A 21,096-nucleotide genomic window follows, 5' to 3' on the forward strand; every position below is an offset into this window, starting at 1 on the left:
GATGTATGGGGCATATGAGTGTGCAGGGAATCAGGTGGTCCCTGGATGTATGGGGCATATGAGTGTGCAGGGAATCAGGTGGTCCCTGGATGTATGGGGCATATGAGTGTGCAGGGAATCAGGTGGTCCCTGGATGTATGGGGCATATGAGTGTGCAGGGAATCAGGTGGTCCCTGGATGTATGGGGCATATGAGTGTGCAGGGAATCAGGTGGTCCCTGGATGTATGGGGCATATGAGTGTGCAGGGAATCAGGTGGTCCCTGGATGTATGGGGCATATGAGTGTGCAGGGAATCAGGTGGTCCCTGGATGTATGGGGCATATGAGTGTGCAGGGAATCAGGTGGTCCCTGGATGTATGGGGCATATGAGTGTGCAGGGAATCAGGTGGTCCCTGGATGTATGGGGCATATGAGTGTGCAGGGAATCAGGTGGTCCCTGGATGTATGGGGCATATGAGTGTGCAGGGAATCAGGTGGTCCCTGGATGTATGGGGCATATGAGTGTGCAGGGAATCAGGTGGTCCCTGGATGTATGGGGCATATGAGTGTGCAGGGAATCAGGTGGTCCCTGGATGTATGGGGCATATGAGTGTGCAGGGAATCAGGTGGTCCCTGGATGTATGGGGCATATGAGTGTGCAGGGAATCAGGTGGTCCCTGGATGTATGGGGCATATGAGTGTGCAGGGAATCAGGTGGTCCCTGGATGTATGGCGCATATGAGTGTGCTAGGAACAGTTTGGATATTAGAACTAGTGTGCAATAGTAGTAAGTGTAGTGTTGTGGAATTTTATGCTATGAAAAGTTCACTTAATTATTATATAACTGCAAACAATGTGCTGTGAAGTACAATTACACACTAAATGTCACTATCTTTTAAGGTGGATGTGTGTGGTTTTTTTTATACTAATCCAGTGCCACTCTTTTTTGTATATTGGTAATTGCATCACTAATGGCATCAATCAGAGGCACTTAACCACATAACGACCAGCTAACACTGATAGGCGGCGCCAGGGCCGGATTTGTACTTCCAAGTGCCCTAGGCCAGCTGACACCAACCCCCCCCCCCCCCCCCCATCTAATTCTCTCCAACCCTCTGAGTAGCAATAACTGGTTTGAATGAGCTCCCCTCCATTTTGCTGCTCTGCCCCTCATTTGGCAAAGAAGCAGTGCATGCCCAAAGCATTCCCGGCCTCGGCTGCTGTGCACATCTCAGTGCTAAATTGCAAGGAGCACGAGTAGCCAGAGCATGTGCTGCTTCTTTGTCCTCTGTGCGACTGGCTACAGACAGTCAGAGCCACAAACAGGTAACAGGGCAGCGCTATTGAAAGAAGCTCATCCAAAACAGAGAACATGTGAATAGAAGATATAAAACTACACATGCTGACATAGATGTGCTTTAAACAGTGACAATGTAGTACTTAGGGCAAGGCAAGGAAGGACAGATGAGTCTGTAGGAAGTTTTGAAGTTATTAAAACAGAATGATAACATTTATTAGCTAACTGTAAATAAAAAAGTGAGCCTTTGGCTTCTTCAGACTTTGTATATGTTTGTAGACTTTATACTAACAAGTGTTAAAGCACGCAACTATATATACATTCAGCATCAGAAGGAGATGTATAGTTTGTTTTGAAAATATAAATAAATGTAATATAATTGCCATCCTGTTTCACTGATAGCTAGCAAAGTACAATGCTCTTCTAAAATGAGTCAGGAAATAGTTAAGCTGTAGCAAAGAGAATTCTGTGGTCATTCCCTAGGAAAAAACAAACAAACCATAAATTCAACAGGTCACAGGTCTGTAAGAGCTGACCAGACCAGTAATAAATCTGACAGCGCAGAGGGAAAAGATTCCTGTTTGTGATTCTGAATTTGTGCATGAAAAAACTTACAGAACTCAAGAGTTCTGCTACTAAACACAGGTTTGATCATGCTTCATCAGGCAATAACAACAGAGTAATAGCATATGTGGTCAGTAGAAGAGCCAGGCACCTCAGGTTACTGAACACATATGCTATTGCTCCGTTGTTATTGCCTGATGAGGCGGGATCAAACCTGCGAAACGCGTTGCATATTTGGAGTTCATAAATAAAATATGTTGACTGTCTTTACTACAGTCGTTGTGTGTCTACTTGGAGGAGGCAAGTCCACCACTACCTCCTCTTTTTACCCAGAATTTGGTTTTTAAGCTCATTTAGCTTCCTTTTATCCTTTTGGCACCTCTGTTTTCCTGCATAAGATGGCATATTATGACTGTAGTTGGCTCCCAGTCTTCCTCATTCACCATTACTTTTCTAATAAAGGAAGGTGGACATGCCTGAATAGAATCAGGATAGATAATATACATGGCCCAAGATAATATAACTGGCCCAGACAACTATCAGACAGCATCCATCCTTGGGTAGTAAGAGGGTGGAGCACAGTTAATAATTTACCACTGTATCTTGTTTCTACGGGTCACACCCATATGACTGATGTACAGTTTATGTTATATCATATTCCACTGAGGAAAATTGGGAAGTTATACCTGTGACATTGGTCCCCACAACAGCCTGATGCAGAAGCTTGAGATGCAGGGACTAGAGAATGATGTATGTACATGGCTAGAGAAATGGCTAGGGGAAGATCGGCTAAGGGTAATAATACAAGTATCATGTTCAATGTGGCTTGGGGGAGGATGAACCCAGAGATTCCAGGGACCAAAAAGACACAAAGGAAACAAATACCAGAAACCAATAGTGTTATATGTCAAAGTACCAGAAGATTTTAAGGTAAAGAGGATTACTCATACTTTTCTGGTTACCAAAATAAGTACCGTATATCCTCGGCTATAAGTCGAGAAATTTAGGACTGACTCACAGTGTAAAAGTGGGGGGGTCGACTTGTACTTGAGACAGTCCTAAATTTACCAACTTATAGCTGGGGTCCGGTGCCTCTTTCTCTTAATTATGCTATTCTAAACTGCCCCCCTCTCTGGCTCTCTCTCCCTCCTGCCTCCACCTACTAATAATTATGGCCAGTTTCCCTAACAAACCTCCCCTCCCTTCCCAGCCGCTGTGGTGCCTCCCTGTCTCTGAGTGCCCGCTGCCCTCTCCCTACGGATGTCCACCTCTCTCTCCCCGTTACATGAATGCAGTGTAAGCCGGGCTGACATACATTACCTAATCCCCCGCTGCGCGCTGTGTCCTCTGATCTGCTCTTCGCTGATGCCGGTAAGTGTACTATAGCGTCTCTCCCGCTTCCGGTACCATGTGACTCCCGATGTCACATGATACCGGAAGCGGAAGAGACGCTATAGTACGCTTACCAGCATCAGCGAAGAGGAGATCAGAGGACACAGCGCGCAGCGGGGGATTAGGTAATGTATGTCAGCCCGGCTTACACTGCATTCATGTAACGGGGAGAGAGAGGTGGACATCCGTAGGGAGAGGGCAGCGGGCACTCAGAGACAGGGAGGCACCACAGCGGCTGGGAAGGGAGGGGAGGTTTGAGGGGAAACTCTGCCCTAGGAATGTATGCCTGCTGTGCTGCAATGTGCACTCTGCATACAGGGCACTCGGGGTGGGGGAGAGAGAGAGGGGTCTGTAGGTGGGCAAATTAAGGAATCACAAGGCACACAGAAGGGAGGACCCAGCTGCCGCCATACAGGGCACAGGGGTTCAATGTTGGGCAGGTGCTGGCTGCAACTGGGGAGTTAGCTATTATCCTCTCCTAGTTTCCAAGTGCAGACATTACTTCTGGTCCCCAAGTGTAGAACCAGTAACCCTCCTAGTCCCCACCTGCAGCTATCAACTATCGTGGGCCGACTTATACTTGAAACATTGAAAAATACCAGCTTAAGCGGGTCAAATTTTGGGGTCGACTTATACACGAGGTCGACTTGTATCCGGGTATATACGGTAAATAAATACATAAAAATAAATGAAAAATAAAAAACAGGTAGCCACTATTAGTTCCCACTACTCCTTGGGTTTGTAAGTTTCTAAGATTTAGCGTGTTTGTTGAGGACAAACACGGTAAATCCAGCGCTGGAGACTTGGGCGTAGCCGCGCAGGAGACTTCGGCGCAGCCAGCGCCACCATAGGCCTTAATAGGAAATACGGCTATGGCAGGTAGAGGAAGTGACTTTAACGCCATCAGAAGACGGACCTGAAGTTGCTTTTAAAACTATAATTTGGCTTCCAGCAATCGCTGGAAGCCGAATTATTTCATTCCCCCACCATCCATGGCGACCTGGAGGGGGAATAGTAATTACCGCAGCCGGGACTTGTGCGGCAGCAGGATCAGCTATATACCGGCTGTATCCTGCTCTCAAGTCTCCAGTGCCGTTATCTCTCGTATGCCCTGAGGATTAGGTAGACCACCAAAGGGAACTTTACTAATATAAAACTCCCAGCAAAGATGTAAAACAGTAATGACTGGAGGGTGGAGGTGCACACAAGTAATAGGATAATTAAAAACAATTTAAGAAATGAAAGGTAGTGGTGTGCTAACCTCTCCTATAGAACACAGCAGCCAGCCAACTCAATGGAAGTTTAAAAAGGTTATAGCACAGGAGTAGAGCCAGACAATACATTTTGGGGGTGTTTCCTACTTCATCAGGTCTATAGTATGCAACAAAAGTGCCATAAGGGTTTTGATAATCAGACTTGGGTTCCTCAGAGGCAAAGTAAGGCAACCACTAGCTCTCCTTTTTTCATGTTTTCTTTAATTATTTTAATAATTTGGAGTGCCTCCAGTCATTCACGCTCAATACGGGGGGAACTGTAAGCAGTGGGGTTATGAGATGTGATCATATGATCCTAATCTGCTAGTTACAATTATGCCACATTTTGCAAACATTTATCCTCCCTAACATTATGATTATTTCTGGATTTTTGTGTCTGAAAGCAGTGCATTTTTTTAACACGATTTTAGACTCGAAGGTCCATATTCAATTCACTTTTTCACCTGACTTTTCTGCTAGGAGATATTTTCACATATTGTAAATACAATGCATGTTAAACCTCCAGCAAACTAGAAAATATTCTAAATAATTTGGATAGTAGTTTTTCAACAATTTTTGGTACTTTTTCAATTGGAAAATGCTGAAAAGTTATTTTAAATACAAGATGAAAAATGATCTCCTTGGAGTAAAAGTTAATTGCATATGGACCTAAAAATCATACCTCTATTTTTAAAAATGCAAAGGAAGAATGGTTTTTAATAAAAAAATTGAGTTTTGCCTTGCTCCCACTATACCCCTTAAAGGGGAACTTTAGCCTAAACAAACATACCGTCATCAAGTTACATTAGTTATGTTAATTAGAATAGATAGGTAATATAATCTCTTACCCACCCCGTTTTAAAAGAACAGGCAAATGTTTGTGATTCATGGGGGCTGCCATCTTTGTCATGGGGCAGCCATCTTTTTGGTTGAAAGGAGGTGACAAGGAGCAGGAGACACAGTTCCAACTGTCCTGTGTCCTGATTACCCCTCCCAGCTGCACACACTAGGCTTCAAATGTCAAATTCAAAATGTAAAAAAAAAAAATTGCACCAAAACAGCAGAACGAGAACAGCAAAATCAGAAATCCCATCAGTCTTTGCACAGCATCAGGGGAAAAATGCCCGGGCAGTTTTCTTCTGTGCAGCTAAAATTGAGGCTTGTATAAGAGAAACAAAGTTCTGATTCTGTGAAACTGTTAAAGAAACACCAGGCCTTTTCAGTGCTGCTGAGTAGATTTTTAGTCCGGAGGTTCACTTTAACATATGTAGCAATTCTGGTGATGATTGCATGCAGAAAATTGAAATCACAGTTCCTAATTATGGTTACAAGCAAAATTAATTTTTTCCTATATTTTGCATTATGATTTTGCATCTTACTGCAATTTTGAAGATTGATACAAAATTACCATTATGCGAAATCCGTGCTCATCAGTAGGGTAACAGTAAAAAAGGGCGCAGGAGGCTAGTGGACAAATCGGGCGCCGCCATTCACTCCTATAATAATTATCGTTTAATGGGCGCCGAACAGGAAAAAAGGGCGCCCGAGAATAATAACGTTTTCCAACGGCGCCCGAAGATTTTTCATGTTTTATAACTGCATGTGATGATTTACGTTTCTTATTTCAATAAAACATTATTTTAAATGTTATCCCTTACTATTTGTAAAACATTATTATTCACAAAACAAAGCGATCAGTACGTAATGTAAATTGTAATATATTTTATCCCTTACTGTTTTTAAAACATTATTCTACAAACAATACAGTGAGCACTAAGGAGGGTCTTAGGTTTAGGCACCACCAGGGAGGTCTTAGGGTTAGGCACCAACAGGGGGGTCTTAGGTTTAGGCACCAACAGGGGGGTCTTAGGTTTAGGCACCAACAGGGGGGTCTTAGGTTTAGGCACCAACAGGGGGTCTTAGGTTTAGGCACCAACAGGGGGGTCTTAGGTTTAGGCACCAACAGGGGGTCTTAGGTTTAGGCACCAACAGGGGGGTCTTAGGTTTAGGCACCAACAGGGGGGTCTTAGGTTTAGGCACCAACAGGGGGGTCTTAGGTTTAGGCACTAACAGGGGGGTCTTAGGTTTAGGCACCAACAGGGGGGTCTTAGGTTTAGGCACCAACAGGGGGGGGTCTTAGGTTTAGGCACTAACAGGGGGGTCTAGGGGTTAGGGGTAGGTACAGGGAGGGTTACTTAGGCACCAACAGGGGGGGTCTTAGTTTTAGGCATCAACAGGGGGGTCTAGGGGTTAGGGGTAGGTACAGGGAGGGTTACTTAGTATTTTTTTTTTAAACGTTATTATACGTTTCACTATTTAAACGGAAGATTAACGTTTTTACAATTGCCAATTTAATGCACATTATTTAATGATTTATAACTTTATAAAACATAAATTTTAAACGAAATACAGTACAATACATTTTTAAACGTTATCCATGCTTATCGTTTAAAACCCTGCGCCCTTTTTTCCCAGTGCCCCTTTTTAACGTACGCCATCAGTAGTTATTACAAGCAATAATATGTATTTGCCATTTTCCTGTCATTATGTCCCTATCCTGTGTAGTGTTAGAAATGCAACAACGTTGTAGATCTTGTGAAATTATGGCAACATTACTTTGTGTTCCATATATTAGACCAACAGTAAATAAACGGGAGAAAACTGGACTTTGCAGGCGAGACTGGGAGTGGATGTGTTTTGTCTCTGTATGGCCAAGTGGTAGCAACAGGCTTAACTGGGGTGAGAAGGTTCATACGCAAATGCTTGTGAAATGCTTGTGTTCTCTTGTTATTTCCAATGGAGTAGTTCAAGGTAAAGAGAAGGCAACCAGCTTCTCTGACGGCCTTCAGACTGATGAGTTTTTGTATCTGAAGGATGCTGCCCATTTCTTGGGCATTTTATTGAGGAACATGGTCATTTCCACTTTTGTTGATTTGTATGAGAATTTATAGAATGTGGTGTAAGTTGTATATTGTTTTCTTTTGTCCATCCTACAGACTCCGACCTCGGTATGTAGTGAGAGCTGCCGTCCGGGGTATCACAAAGTCCCCATGGAGGTGATACACAGGTGCTGCTATACCTGCGCCCCCTGCATAGAAGGAGAGGTCACTAACGACACTGGTGGGTGACTCAGGAGATGTTTCACCAGCAATCAGATGTTTCACAAAAATCCCTTAGGGAAGTTGATAATTGTAATAACTATCTGTGCCAGAAATCATGAAGTTGTTTTTTTTTACAGTTTGTCAGGAGCTGATAATTCATTATTTTATGCAAAATGTGACCTTTAAAGGATTCATCAGGGGAACAAGTCTAAAATAAGTGGTACTTACCGGGGGCTTCCTCCAGCTCCAAGCTCCCAGGATGTCCCTCGCCGCAGCTCTCCCCACAGCCGTTCACCGCAGGTCCGTCCCAGTCCCAGGCGATTACGTCAGAGCAACCTCCAGGTCGGCCTGTACTGTGCCTGCGCTAGTGGCGCTATCAATCACCGCCACGTGGGCCGGAGCGGACTGCGCAAGCGCAGTACAGGCTGACCTGGAGGTCACTCTGACGTCATCGCTGAGGACCGGGACGGACCTGCGGCGAACGGCTGCGGGGAGAGCTGCGGCGAGGGACGTCCTGGGAGCTTGGAGCTGGAGGAAGCCCCCGGTAAGTACCACTTATTTTAGACTTTTTCCCTGATGACTCCTTTAAACCTAAGGACTTTCCTCAAACATTTAAGCACAGATAGTCCTCAGAATCAAGAAGAGGCTTCCCATCCAGTTATGATAAGTTTGTCAATAAGCATTTTCCCACCATTCAATAGGTTGTCTAATATCTTAGTTTCCGTCTTCCTCTGTAATGCTAGTAAATCACTCCACAATCACTACATCACTACATAATAGAGGCAGTAAAACAAGATAAAGTATAATACATTAGGGCTTTATTACATTAAATAAGATCTCCATAAAATGGAAAAAAATAAACTATATTATCATTTTAAGATATAAATTACGTATTCATATTCTAGGGTACCACAAAAACACAATGAAGCATGGTGGTGAGGTGGATAGCACTCTTTCCTTGTAGTGCTGGGCCTCTGGTTCAAATCTCAGCCAGGTCAACATCTGTAAGGAGTTTGTATGTTCTCCCTGTGTCTGTGTGGGTTTCCTCCGGGCACTCCGGTTTCCTCTCACACCCCAAAAAGTACAAATAAGTTAATTGGCTTCCCCTTAAAAAAATTATACTACGATGGACATATGACTATAGTAGGGATTAGATTGTAAGCTCCTTTGAGGGACAGTTAGTGACAAGACTACAAACTCTATAAAGTGCTGCAGAAGATATCAGCACTTTATAAATACTAAATAATAATAATGAATGGAATGATGCGCTGCTCGTCTCCAACCTGACCGTTTTTACAAACTAGTGTCTTCAGGGGTCATGAAGGGTCAGGCAGCTAACACCATTTCAAGAAACCCCATCAATTCCAACAGCTTTCGTATGTTAATTCCACTCCTCAATTACCATATCAAACAAGGACCAGTACAGAGCACCTTGCCCACCTTATGGTCACATGATCACAGTCATGTGATCAGGCCTGTCATCATAGTCCCATGGTCAGGGTCACATGATAGGGTCTGTCCTCATAGCTATTCCAAATGGCCTCTACTATAAAGTTCCTTAGTTCCAAAGTCATGTTATCAATGACAGTTTGCCAAAGTATCTGTAAATACCTCCAATACCACATACATAACTTATTCAATTGTCTGAATCTGTGGAACATCATTTGCACTTCCTCGTCACATGATCATAGTCATGTGATTGGACTTCATGGAATAGAAATTCAAAAGACCAGTACTCGCCTCGAATTCCTGTGCCAAAAATCCAATGATTGGGGTCCACCAAAATTAATTCCTCTGTATTGATTGCATAAAAACTTGATATAAAATAGGCTAATTCCTACATGGAGGAAAGTCTAACATTATGAATTAAAATTAGGTTTAAATTAAACAGTGGATTGTAAAAAACAAAAAAATCTATCAGTGGATATATTATGGCTAAATTAATATTAGTAAAGTGTAACGGTAGGGTGTCGCAGCTCAGATGTCTGATTATTTAGTGATCTGCAGAATCACCAACAATGCGGGCGCTATACCTGATTATGTGTGATCTGCAGAATCACCAATAATACCAGTATAGCAGCACAAGGAGCTGAGTGTGTAGTGCTTGGTGCAACCGTAACTAAATAGTTTGACGAGACCTCACCAGAGGGGCTGGTGAGGTACTATCGGTACAATGACCGTATAATAAAGTACCAACCCAGCAAGCTGGAGATACTAACACTGAAGAGATAAAACCTCCGGAGGAGCAGGTGATTCAGACAGTACTGCAGCCTAGTGATCACCTGAGGGGCAGGATAACAAGACTGTACTGCAGCCTAGTTATTACCTGAGGGGCAGGTGATTGAGACTGTACTGCAGCCTAGGAGCAGGAGGTACAAACAGTACTGCAACTAGTGATCACCTGAGGAGCAGGCGATTCAGACTTTACTGCAGCCTAGGAGCAGGAGCAACCGGTCTCTAGCAAATAACTTCACCAGAGGAGCTGGAGAAACTAACACCTCACCAGTGGCAAGGGCCCACTGGTGAGTAGAATGGTCAGACAGGCAAGGGTTGGCAACAGAGAGGACAGAATCAGAATATAATCGTAAGGCAGAAGAGTAATCAGTAATCAGGCAGAGGTTCAGCAACTAATCAGATGGGCAGAGGTACAGAATCAGTAAGCTTAGAGCGAAGTCAGAGGATAGCCAGAATCATACACAGAATAATCAATAACAATGTAATAATATCCTAGTCTAGGTGTGAAGTCCTTGGTTTATTACACCTGAGATCTAGTCTAAGGTCTGAGCGCTAACACGAGATGTATTCACGACAGCAGACAGTGTCTGAATGAAGCCTGGAGGCTTAAGAAGCAGAGGAGACCTCACTGGCACGCCCCCTGCAGCCAGCCAATCCTGGGTGCCGTGAGGCTCCTCTGACGTCAGCTGACCAGCAGGTCAGCTGACTAGCCTCCTCTTAGCATAAAGGTCCTGTCTGTGCACACACCCGCGCAAGACAGTGACCCCTTGAGAGAGCAAACGTTCCGTCCTTGGTGTCCTAGACGCCGGGAGGATGGGCAGCGGCACGGAGGCAGCTGCGGCGGCGGTGCTGTTCGCCGCAGCTGCCCCGTTCATTACATAAAGATACTGAACTTTAGTCATCTGACCAAAAATCCACATGATCGCCGATATACACCAATTATCCCACATCCACCAATTAGTGTTGGGCGAACAGTGTTCGCCACTGTTCGGGTTCTGCAGAACATCACACTGTTCGGGTGATGTTCGAGTTCGGCCGAACACCTGATGGTGTTCGGCCAAACTGTTCGGCCATATGGCCGAACTAAGAGCGCATGGCCGAACGTTCCCCGAACGTTCGGCTAGCGCTGTGATTGGCCGAACGGGTCACGTGTAGTGTTGGGCGAACACCTAGATGTTCGGGTTCGGGCCGAACATGGTCGCGATGTTCGGGTGTTCGAGCCGAACTCCGAACATAATGGAAGTCAATGGGGACCCGAACTTCCGTGCTTTGTAAAGCCTCCTTACATGCTACATACCCCAAATTTACAGGGTATGTGCACCTTGGGAGTGGGTACAAGAGGAAAAAAAATTTGCAAAAAGAGCTTATAGTTTTGGAGAAAATCGATTTTAAAGTTTCAAAGGGAAAACTGTCTTTTAAATGCGGGAAATGTCTGTTTTCTTTGCACAGGTAACATGCTTTTTGTCGGCATGCAGTCATAAATGTAATACATATAAGAGGTTCCAGGAAAAGGGACCGGTAACGCTAACCCAGCAGCAGCACACGTGATGGAACAGGAGGAGAGCGGCGCAGGAGGAGAAGGCCACGCTTTGAGACACAACAACCCAGGCCTTGCATGAGGACAAGAAGCGTGCGGATAGCAATTTGCATTTTGTCGGCATGCAGTCATAAATGTAATACAGATGAGAGGTTCCAGGAAAAGGGACCGGTAATGCTAACCCAGCAGCAGCACACGTGATGGAACAGGAGGAGGGCGGCGCAGGAGGAGAAGGCCACGCTTTGAGACACAACAACCCAGGCCTTGCATGAGGACAAGAAGCGTGCGGATAGCAATTTGCATTTTTTCGCCATGCAGTCATAAATGTAATACAGATGAGAGGTTCCAGGAAAAGGGACCGGTAACGCTAACCCAGCAGCAGCACACGTGATGGAACAGGAGGAGGGCGGCGCAGGAGGAGAAGGCCACGCTTTGAGACACAACAACCCAGGCCTTGCATGAGGACAAGAAGCGTGCGGATAGCAATTTGCATTTTGTCGGCATGCAGTCATAAATGTAATACAGATGAGAGGTTCCAGGAAAAGGGACCGGTAACGCTAACCCAGCAGCAGCTGAAGGGTGCAGATGGATTGTTCAACACAGCTATGCCATCTGACATGTAGTCCTTGACCATCTTCTCCAGGCGATCGGTGTTGGAGGTGGATCTGCACGCTTGCTGTTCTGTGTGCTGCTGCATGGGTGTCAGAAAATTTTCCCACTCCAAGGACACTGCCAATACCATTCCCTTTTGGGCACTAGCTGCGGCTTGTGTTGTTTGCTGCCCTCCTGGTCGTCCTGGGTTTGCGGAAGTCAGTCTGTCGGCGTACAACTGGCTAGAGGAGGGGGAGGATGTCAATCTCCTCTCTAAAGTCTCCACAAGGGCCTGCTGGTATTCTTCCATTTTGACCTGTCTGACTCTTTCTTCAAGCAGTTTTGGAACATTGTGTTTGTACCGTGGATCCAGAAGGGTATAAACCCAGTAATTGGTGTTGTCCAGAATGCGCACAATGCGTGGGTCGCGTTCAATGCAGTCCTAGGCCGAAGAGGTCATAGCCTAGGGTCACAAAAACCTGTTTATTTGGGCAATTTCAATGGTAGTGATGCTGACGTACATAAATCTCAGCCATGGCCGTTAGCAACGTCTGAATTGCAGGTAGAAGACATATTGTTAGACTTGGATTCCAAAGATGGGGTCCCTACATCTCTGCAAACCAGAGTTACAGGGGTCCAAAATTGGTAAAATCCCCCATAGGCTTTCATTGCCTCCCTATTTCACTTTCCAAAATCTCACATCTTTTCAAAGGGCAATTGCTCAGCAGTGGCAAATTTTCTAGCATTGTAGGGACCCTTAGGGGGAACGTGACTGGTGAGTTTCGGGCCCCTAGGCCGAAGAGGTCATAGCCTAGGGTCACAAAAACCTGTTTATTTGGACAATTTCAATGGTGGCGAGTCTGACGTACATAAATCGCAGCGATGGCCGTTAGCAACGTCTGAATCTCACGAAATGTCTCATGCAGGTAGAAGACATATTGTTAGACTTGGGCTCCAAAGATGGGTTCCCTACATCTCTGCAAACCAGAGTTACAGGGCTCCAAATTTGGTAAAATCCCCCATAGGCTTTCATTAGGCCTCCTATTTACAGTTCCAAAATCTCACATCTTTTCAAAGGGCAATTGCTCAGCAGTGGCAAATTTTCTAGCATTGTAGGGACCCTTAGGGGGAACATGACTGGTGAGTTTCGGGCCCCTAGGCCGAAGATGTCATAGCCTAGGGTCACAAAAACCTGTTTATTTAGGCAATTTCAATGGTAGTGATGCTGACGTACATAAATCTCAGCCATGGCCGCTAGCAACGTCTGAATTTCACGAAATGTCTCATGCAGGTAGAAGACATATTGTTAGACTTGGATTCCAAAGATGGGGTCCCTACATCTCTGCAAACTAGAGTTACAGGGGTGCAAAATTGGTAGAATCCCCCATAGGCTTTCATTGCCTCCCTATTTCACTTTCCAAAATCTCACATCTTTTCAAACGGCAATGGCTCAGCAGTACCAAATTTTCTAGCATTGTAGGGACTCTTAGGGGGATCATGACTGGTGAGTTTTGCCACTGCTGAGCCATTGCCCTTTGAAATGGTGTGAGATTTTGGAACGGTAAATAGTAGGCCCAATGAAAGCCTATGGGGGAATTTACCAATTTAGGAGCCCTGTAACTCTGGTTTGCAGAGATGTAGAGACCCCATCTTTGGAATCCAAGTCTAACAATATGTCTTCTACCTGCATGAGATATTTCGTGAGATTCAGACGTTGCTAACGGCCATTGCTGCGATTTATGTACGTCAGACTCGCCACCATTGAAATTGCCCAAATAAACAGGTTTTTGTGACCCTAGGCTATGACATCTTCGGCCTAGGGGCCCAAAACTCACCAGTCATGTTCCCCCTAAGGGTCCCTACAATGCTAGAAAATTTGCCACTGCTGAGCAATTGCCCTTTGAAAAGATGTGAGATTTTGGAAAGTGAAATAGGGAGGCAATGAAAGCCTATGGGGGATTTTACCAATTTTGGACCCCTGTAACTCTGGTTTGCAGAGATGTAGGGACCCCATCTTTGGAATCCAAGTCTAACAATATGTCTTCTACCTGCATGAGACATTTTGTGAAATTCAGACGTTGCTAACGGCCATGGCTGAGATTTATGTACGTCAGCATCACTACCATTGAAATTGCCCAAATAAACAGGTTTTGTGACCCTAGGCTATGACCTCTTTGGCCTAGGGGCCTGAAACTCACCAGTCATGTTCCCCCTAAGGGTCCCTACAATGCTAGAAAATTTGCCACTGCTGAGCAATTGCCCTTTGAAAAGATGTGAGATTTTGGAAAGTGAAATAGGGAGGCTATGAAAGCCTATGGGGGATTTTACCAATTTTGCACCCCTGTAACTCTGGTTTACAGAGATGTAGGGACCCCATCTTTGGAGTCCAAGTCTAACAATATGTCTTCTACCTGCATGAGACATTTCGTGAGATTCAGACGTTGATAACGGCCATTGCTGCGATTTATGTACGTCAGACTCGCCACCATTGAAATTGCCCAAATAAACAGGTTTTTGTGACCCTAGGCTATGACCTCTTCGGCCTAGGACTGCATTGAACGCAACCCACGCATTGTGCGCATTCTGGACAACACCAATTACTGGGTTTATACCCTTCTGGATCCACGGTACAAACACAATGTTCCAAAACTGCTTGAAGAAAGAGTCAGACAGGTCAAAATGGAAGAATACCAGCAGGCCCTTGTGGAGACTTTAGAGAGGAGATCCTCCCCCTCCTCTAGCCAGTTGTACGCTGACAGACTGACTTCCACAAACCCAGGACGACCAGGAGGGCAGCAAACAACACAAGCCGCAGCTAGTGCCCAAAAGGGAATGGTATCGGCAGTGTCCTTGGAGTGGGAAAATTTTCTGACACCCATGCAGCAGCACACAAAACAGCAAGCGTGCAGATCCACCGCCAACACCGATCGCCTGGAGAAGATGGTCAAGGACTACATGTCAGATGGCATAGCTGTGTTGAACAATCCATCTGCACCCTTCAACTATTGGGTATCGAAGCTAGACACCTGGCACGAACTGGCAATGCACGCAATAGAGGTGCTGGCTTGCCCGGCAGCCAGCGTTATGTCGGAACGCTGTTTCAGTGTTGCCGGAGGCATCGTCACAGATCGGCGTATCCGCCTCTCCACAGAAAATGCAGACCGTCTGACTCAAATTAAAATGAATCAATCCTGGATTGGAAACGACTACGTACGCAACACTCCCGGGACCCCAACCAAGTAACATGAACAATGAACATCTGTGATGGGTTAGCGTTTCCGGTCCCTGTTTATTGAACCTCTCATCTGTATTACATTTATGACTGCATGGCGACAAAATGCAAATTGCTATCCGCACGCTTCTTGTCCTCATGCAAGGCCTGGGTTGTTGTGTCTCAAAGCGTGGCCTTCTCCTCCTGCGCCACCCTCCTCCTGTTCCATCATGTGTGCTGCTGCTGGGTTAGCGTTACCGGTCCCTTTTCCTGGAACCTCTTATCTGTATTACATTTATGACTGCATGCCGACAAAAAGCATGTTACCTGTGCAAAGAAAACAGACATTTCCCGCATTTAAAAGACAGTTTTCCCTTTGAAACTTTAAAATCGATTTTCTCAAAAACTATAAGCTCTTTTTGCTATTTTTTTTTCCTCTCTTGTACCCACTCCCAAGGTGCATATACCCTGTAAATTTGGGGTACGTAGCTTGTAAGGAGGCTTTACAAAGCACAAAAGTTCGGGTCCCCATTGACTTCCATTATGTTCGGAGTTAGGCTCGAACACCCGAACATCGCGGGCATGTTCGGCCTGTTCGGCCCGAACCCGAACATCTAGATGTTCGCCCAACACTACCACCAATCAGAGTATTACTAGAGTGAATTAACCTTCTTGGCGGAAAGCCCGAGCTGAGCTCGGGCTATGCCGCGTAGGAAGATATCTCAGCCCCAGGCGGGGCGATTCGCCCCATTTAAAGTGCTGTGCGCACAGCTAGCACTTTGCTAGCTGCGCGCACAGCTTGATCGCCGCCACTCTGCGGCGTTCGCCCACACGCAGCGGCGGAAAAGCCCCCCCCCCCCCGCCAGAGCCCTGTGCTGCCCGGACCAATGAGTTCCAGGCAGCGCTATGGGCTGGATCTGAGGCGTCTGACGTCAGGACGTCGGCCGACGTCCATGACGTCATTCCGATCATCGCCATGGCGACAGGAGTAGCCAAACAGGGGAACGCGTTATATACGCATTCCCCTGTTTGCTATAGATGCCGGCGACGATCGCACTAGAGGGACACATGCGCCCTCTAGTGGTGTTTCATGTAGCTACCACTCTGGTAGCTTTACATGAAACAAACAAAAAAAAAAAAACAGATTTCTGCGTGCCCATTTGGCATAAAAAATCAACTGCCAGGAGGGTTAATAATCATCAGCATAAACCACTTCAAACTAATCTTAACCACTTCACCTTAAAGGGACACTTAAGTCAAACAAAAAAAATGAGTTTTACTCACCTGGGGCTTCCAATAACCCCCTGCAGCTGTCCGGTGCCCTCGCCGTCTCCCTCCGATCCTCCTGGCCCCGCTGGCAGCCACTTCCTGTTTCGGTGACAGGAGCTGACAGGCTGGGGACGCGAGTGATTCTTCGCGTTCCTGGCCACAATAGCGCCATCTATGCTACTATAGCATATATCATATACCATATAGCAGCATAGAGGGTGCTAATGTGTCTGGGAATGCGAAGAATCACTCGCGTTCCCAGCCTGTCAGCTCCTGTCACCGAAACAGGAAGTGGCTGCCGGCGGGGCCAGGAGGATCGGAGGGAGGCGGCAAGGGCACCGGACAGCTGCAGGGGGCTATTGGAAGCCCTAGGTGAGTAAAACTCATTTTTTTTGTTTGACTTAAGTGTCCCTTTAAAGGCGTTTTTACCCTAACGGACAAGAGCGGTTTTCACCTTTCACTGCTCATCCCTTTCATTTGCCAATAGCTTAATCACTACTAATCACAATAAAATGATCCATATCTATATCTTGTTTTTTTTCACCACCAATTAGACTATTTGGTGTTGATATTTGTTTTCAGTAATTACTTTATTTTTTAAAGGTAAAAACAAGGAAAAAAATGAAAAAAAGACACGATTTCTCCAATTTCACCTTCTATAGTTTTAATATAAACACTGCTACTGTACATAAAACCCACACATTATATCTGCCTATTTGTCCTGGTTATCACAAGATTTTAATTATGTCCCTAGTACAAAGTATGGTGATAATATAGTATTTGGAAATAAAGGTGTATTTTTTCTTTGGTGTTTTTTCCCCACTATTTTCACGTGCACAGGAATGCGCGGGGGCGCGCATGTGCACGCAAACAGTGGCACTTTCTGACTTATAAAAACGTCCTGGAGCCATTAAGAGTTTCTAGCAGGACGTTTTTATAAGTCAGCTTTAGGTGGTTAAAAGTAAGTTCATATTGGAAGAAGGAAGAAATACTATCAATAAATTAATTAGTCCTTAAAACAGGCTTCTCTCTACACACTGAAACATGTTATGTAGCCCCGAATGACAAAATTGCACAATTCGATAAGATGCTGTTTTGGCCAATCATCTACCCCATGCAAAATTTTAAGAGATCTCAACTCAAACTCACAGATAGCCAAGAGAGTCACAAAACACCTAAAAAAATAAGATTGTTGGTTCCACATATTTAGACATGTGGGTAAGCCCCTCAGCCACTGGCAAGGCCAATGTTATGGAGGGGTCCCTATACCAATGCTGGTTTAAATCACATCCTACACATACAATGAGAATTTCTACAATTGGACACGTATCTGAGAGATTATGATCCACCTCCCCACATGACATGATATCAGTTTGCAGAGCATTGTTCTATTCCTCTGATTTGCCCTCATTTGTTGTTTTACTTTCTGTCTTTCTTTGTATGTTTTTACTCCTAGATAAGCCAAATGGTATTACCTTTCCTGATCTCTGCCATGCGCCCCACAAAGAAACCAGCTGCACATGTTCTGTATTATTTTGGGGCCTGGGACTATTTCTGCCTCAGTATCTCAGCTAGAACATTATTCAATGCAAAAAATAAATCAATGGGCCTGATTCACAAAGCGGTGATAACTCAGTTATCACGCCTAAAAGACTTTAGGCATGATAAGCTTTGCACCACTGAGTTAGCAACTCCGCGCGCAGCGCCCATAGGGTTTAATGGGCGCTTCGCGTGAAGCACGGTGCGCTGCACGCGTAGCGCGGTGTGCTGCGCGTGCAAAACTTTGCGCGCGGGAGTTCGCGCGAATTCCTTCAGATCACGCCTAAACTAAGTTTAGGCATGATAAAGGGCTTTTCACAGGCGTGCTAAGTGTTTGCACCGCTTTGTAAATCAGGCCCAATGTGTTCTTTAAAAGGCCAAACAACTTTTCCTGGTCTCAACAATGATCAAAACAAATAATCTGCGTATATTTGACGTTGTTCTAGATCAGGGATGTCAACCCGGTCCTTCGAGGGCCGCAGTCCTCACACATTTTTGGTACAGCTCAAATTAATTGATGTTTCTGAATCAGGAAAGATGCGGTCCATGAGGCAGAACACATTCCTCTCTTTCTCAGTCCATCCTAAACACTGGCATGGATCTGGCCCTCCAGGCCTGGAGTTCCACACCTGTGTTCTAGAGTACACATATCAAAAACATCTGAAAAGTATGTATACTGCAATCAAAGATATTTAAATAGTTTTTGGCTAAAAGAAAAGTGAGAAATAATTCACATATTTGTTGTAACCATAATTTATTTTAAAATCACAAGAAGATTCCCAGTCCAGTATAATGAAATGGGTTCAACAAAAAAAAGCACTATTCTTTGGCTAAACTAAACACTTTTAGACTTAAAATTGTTTTGGATATCTAAAATCAAATAAAGTTGTCAACAAATTGTACAAAGTGGTCTTATAGAGAAGGAACCTTAATACCTTAATATGCTGGCAATGAAACTATAAAGTACAATCTGATTTGTTGTGCTAAATATGGATTAAAAATGATTAGTGTGAATTTTTTGTAAGTTCCAAGTTATTTCAAAGACAGTGAATTCTTCTATTTATGTGAAAGAGAGCCTAAGGGCCTATTTCCACTATTGTGAATTCGCATGCATTTGCCGCATGCAAATTTGCATAGCCAATACAAGTGAATGGGACTGTTTCCACTTGTCAGGATTTCTGAGCGTTTTCGTCCGCGTCAAAAATTCGCATGGCAGAGCCATCAGAATTTGCATACCGCATACCGTTATGCGGGTGTATGTGAATTTTCATGCAAATTTGCATGGAATCAATTGAAAAGCACACAGGCACTGCCATGGTTAAATTTGCATATAGCGTCATTCATGCGAATTCACATGCGAATTCGCATGAAAATTCCCATACAAACATATGCAAAATTTGCATCCGCATGCAATTTTTTTCTGCAGTGATTCGCACCACACAAGTGGAAATGGGCCCTAATATACATTTGATGGATGTATATGTCCATCTATTTGTTCAGTGGTAATTGTTTATGAGTTCTTTGAGCCGTTCACGTCCCTGTTTATTCTGCAGATATGGAGAGATGTTTGAGATGTCCTGAAGACAGCTGGTCCAATGCAGGAAAAGACAACTGTGTCCCAAGGCCCACCGAGTTCCTCTCCTTTGATGAAGTTCTGGGGGTTTGTCTACTTATCATTGCCCTTTTAGTCTTCTTTTTAAACTGGGTTGTAGTTGGTGTGTTTTTCAGACACAAAAATACAGCAGTTGTAAAAGCCAACAATCAGAATGTAAGCTTCATCCTTCTGCTCTCTCTGAGCTTGTCATTTCTCTGTTCCTTGCTGTTCATTGGACGTCCCACAAAGATGTCCTGCCTCCTCCGACAAGTGATTTTTGGGGTCATTTTTACCATTTCTGTTTCATCAGTTCTGGCCAAAACCGTCACTGTTATCTTGGCCTTCAGTGCTATAAAACCAAACTGGACATTCAAGAGATGGATTAAGAGACATTTCTCTATTTCTCTTCTAATATTGTGTTCATCTGGACAGTTTGTGATCTGTGTCTTCTGGTTGATCTTTTCCCCACCATTTCCGGAACAGAACACTCAGACAGAGGTGGGGAAGATTATATCACAATGCAATGAGGGATCCGTCACTGCTTTTTATGCTGTGATTGGCTACATGGGATGTTTGGCTGTGTTGAGCTTTTTTATAGCATTTTTAGCCAGGAAACTTCCAGACACCTTCAATGAAGCTCAGTACATCACCTTCAGCATGCTGGTCTTCTGCAGTGTTTGGATCTCCTTCATCCCAGCCTACCTCAGCACCAAAGGGAAGTACATGGTGGCTGTGGAGGTCTTCTCCATCTTGGCCTCCAGTGCTGGACTCCTGGGCTGTATCTTCATCCCCAAATGTTACATCATTCTACTGAGACCAGAACTGAACACCAGGTCTAAATTAGTTACAAAAAGAAAGCTAAAGCGAACTGCAACCTAGCAAATAAACAAAGCATTCTTTACTACTTATAAACAACATTTTAAATCAAGAAAGTGTGGAAAAGGGGAAAACAATGCAAAGGTCTACCAATACTTTTGTGTTCCTATTGTCAAGATGTAATAAAGCTAAGTCAATGTAAATGCATACATTCCTTGTTCATATTTATTAAAACTTGCTTTATATAGAAACTAGAGTAAAAAGAGAAGAAACAGAAGGAAAACCACAACATCAAACATTGGCCACATCTTAACACATTAGGATTTATTAACCGCACTCTTTGCATAGAGTGCATTACGTGAGCAACGCATGCGTTATGTGTATAATGTATGTTACACAAGTTACATAACATACTGTATGTTACATAGTCATTGTAATGCCCAACAATATTCCGTGCACTGCGTGAGCACATACACTTTACTGTCATCACTGAATAGAACTCTGCATGTTTAACCACTTCAGCCTACAGAGTCGAAAATCGTATGCATCCGAGCAACGATCACCTCCCATTCATTCGCCAATAACTTTATTGCTACTAATCACAATGAATTGATCTGTATCTTGTTTTTTTCTGCCACTAATTAGGCTTTCTTTAGGTAGTGCATTTTTCTAAGAATTATTTTTTCTAAATCCATTTTAACAGGAAGATTAACAAAG

At 44.4% G+C, this 21,096-nt stretch overlaps 1 protein-coding gene across 1 annotated transcript in view; it reads left to right on the forward strand.

Moving 5' to 3' along the window:
- The window catches only part of LOC137571093 (vomeronasal type-2 receptor 26-like), a 113,151-nt gene extending 92,709 nt beyond the window's left edge, over positions 1 to 20,442 (forward strand). Inside the window, exons 6-7 of the mRNA XM_068279774.1 lie at positions 7,483 to 7,606; positions 19,523 to 20,442. Of these exons, the coding sequence (XP_068135875.1) occupies positions 7,483 to 7,606; positions 19,523 to 20,442 (1,044 nt within the window). The remainder of the gene's footprint in view (positions 1 to 7,482; positions 7,607 to 19,522) is intronic.
- Positions 20,443 to 21,096: the final 654 nt, after the last annotated feature.

The sequence above is a fragment of the Hyperolius riggenbachi genome, chromosome 4, assembly GCF_040937935.1.
Source record: "Hyperolius riggenbachi isolate aHypRig1 chromosome 4, aHypRig1.pri, whole genome shotgun sequence".
Taxonomy (NCBI): Eukaryota; Metazoa; Chordata; class Amphibia; order Anura; family Hyperoliidae; genus Hyperolius; species Hyperolius riggenbachi.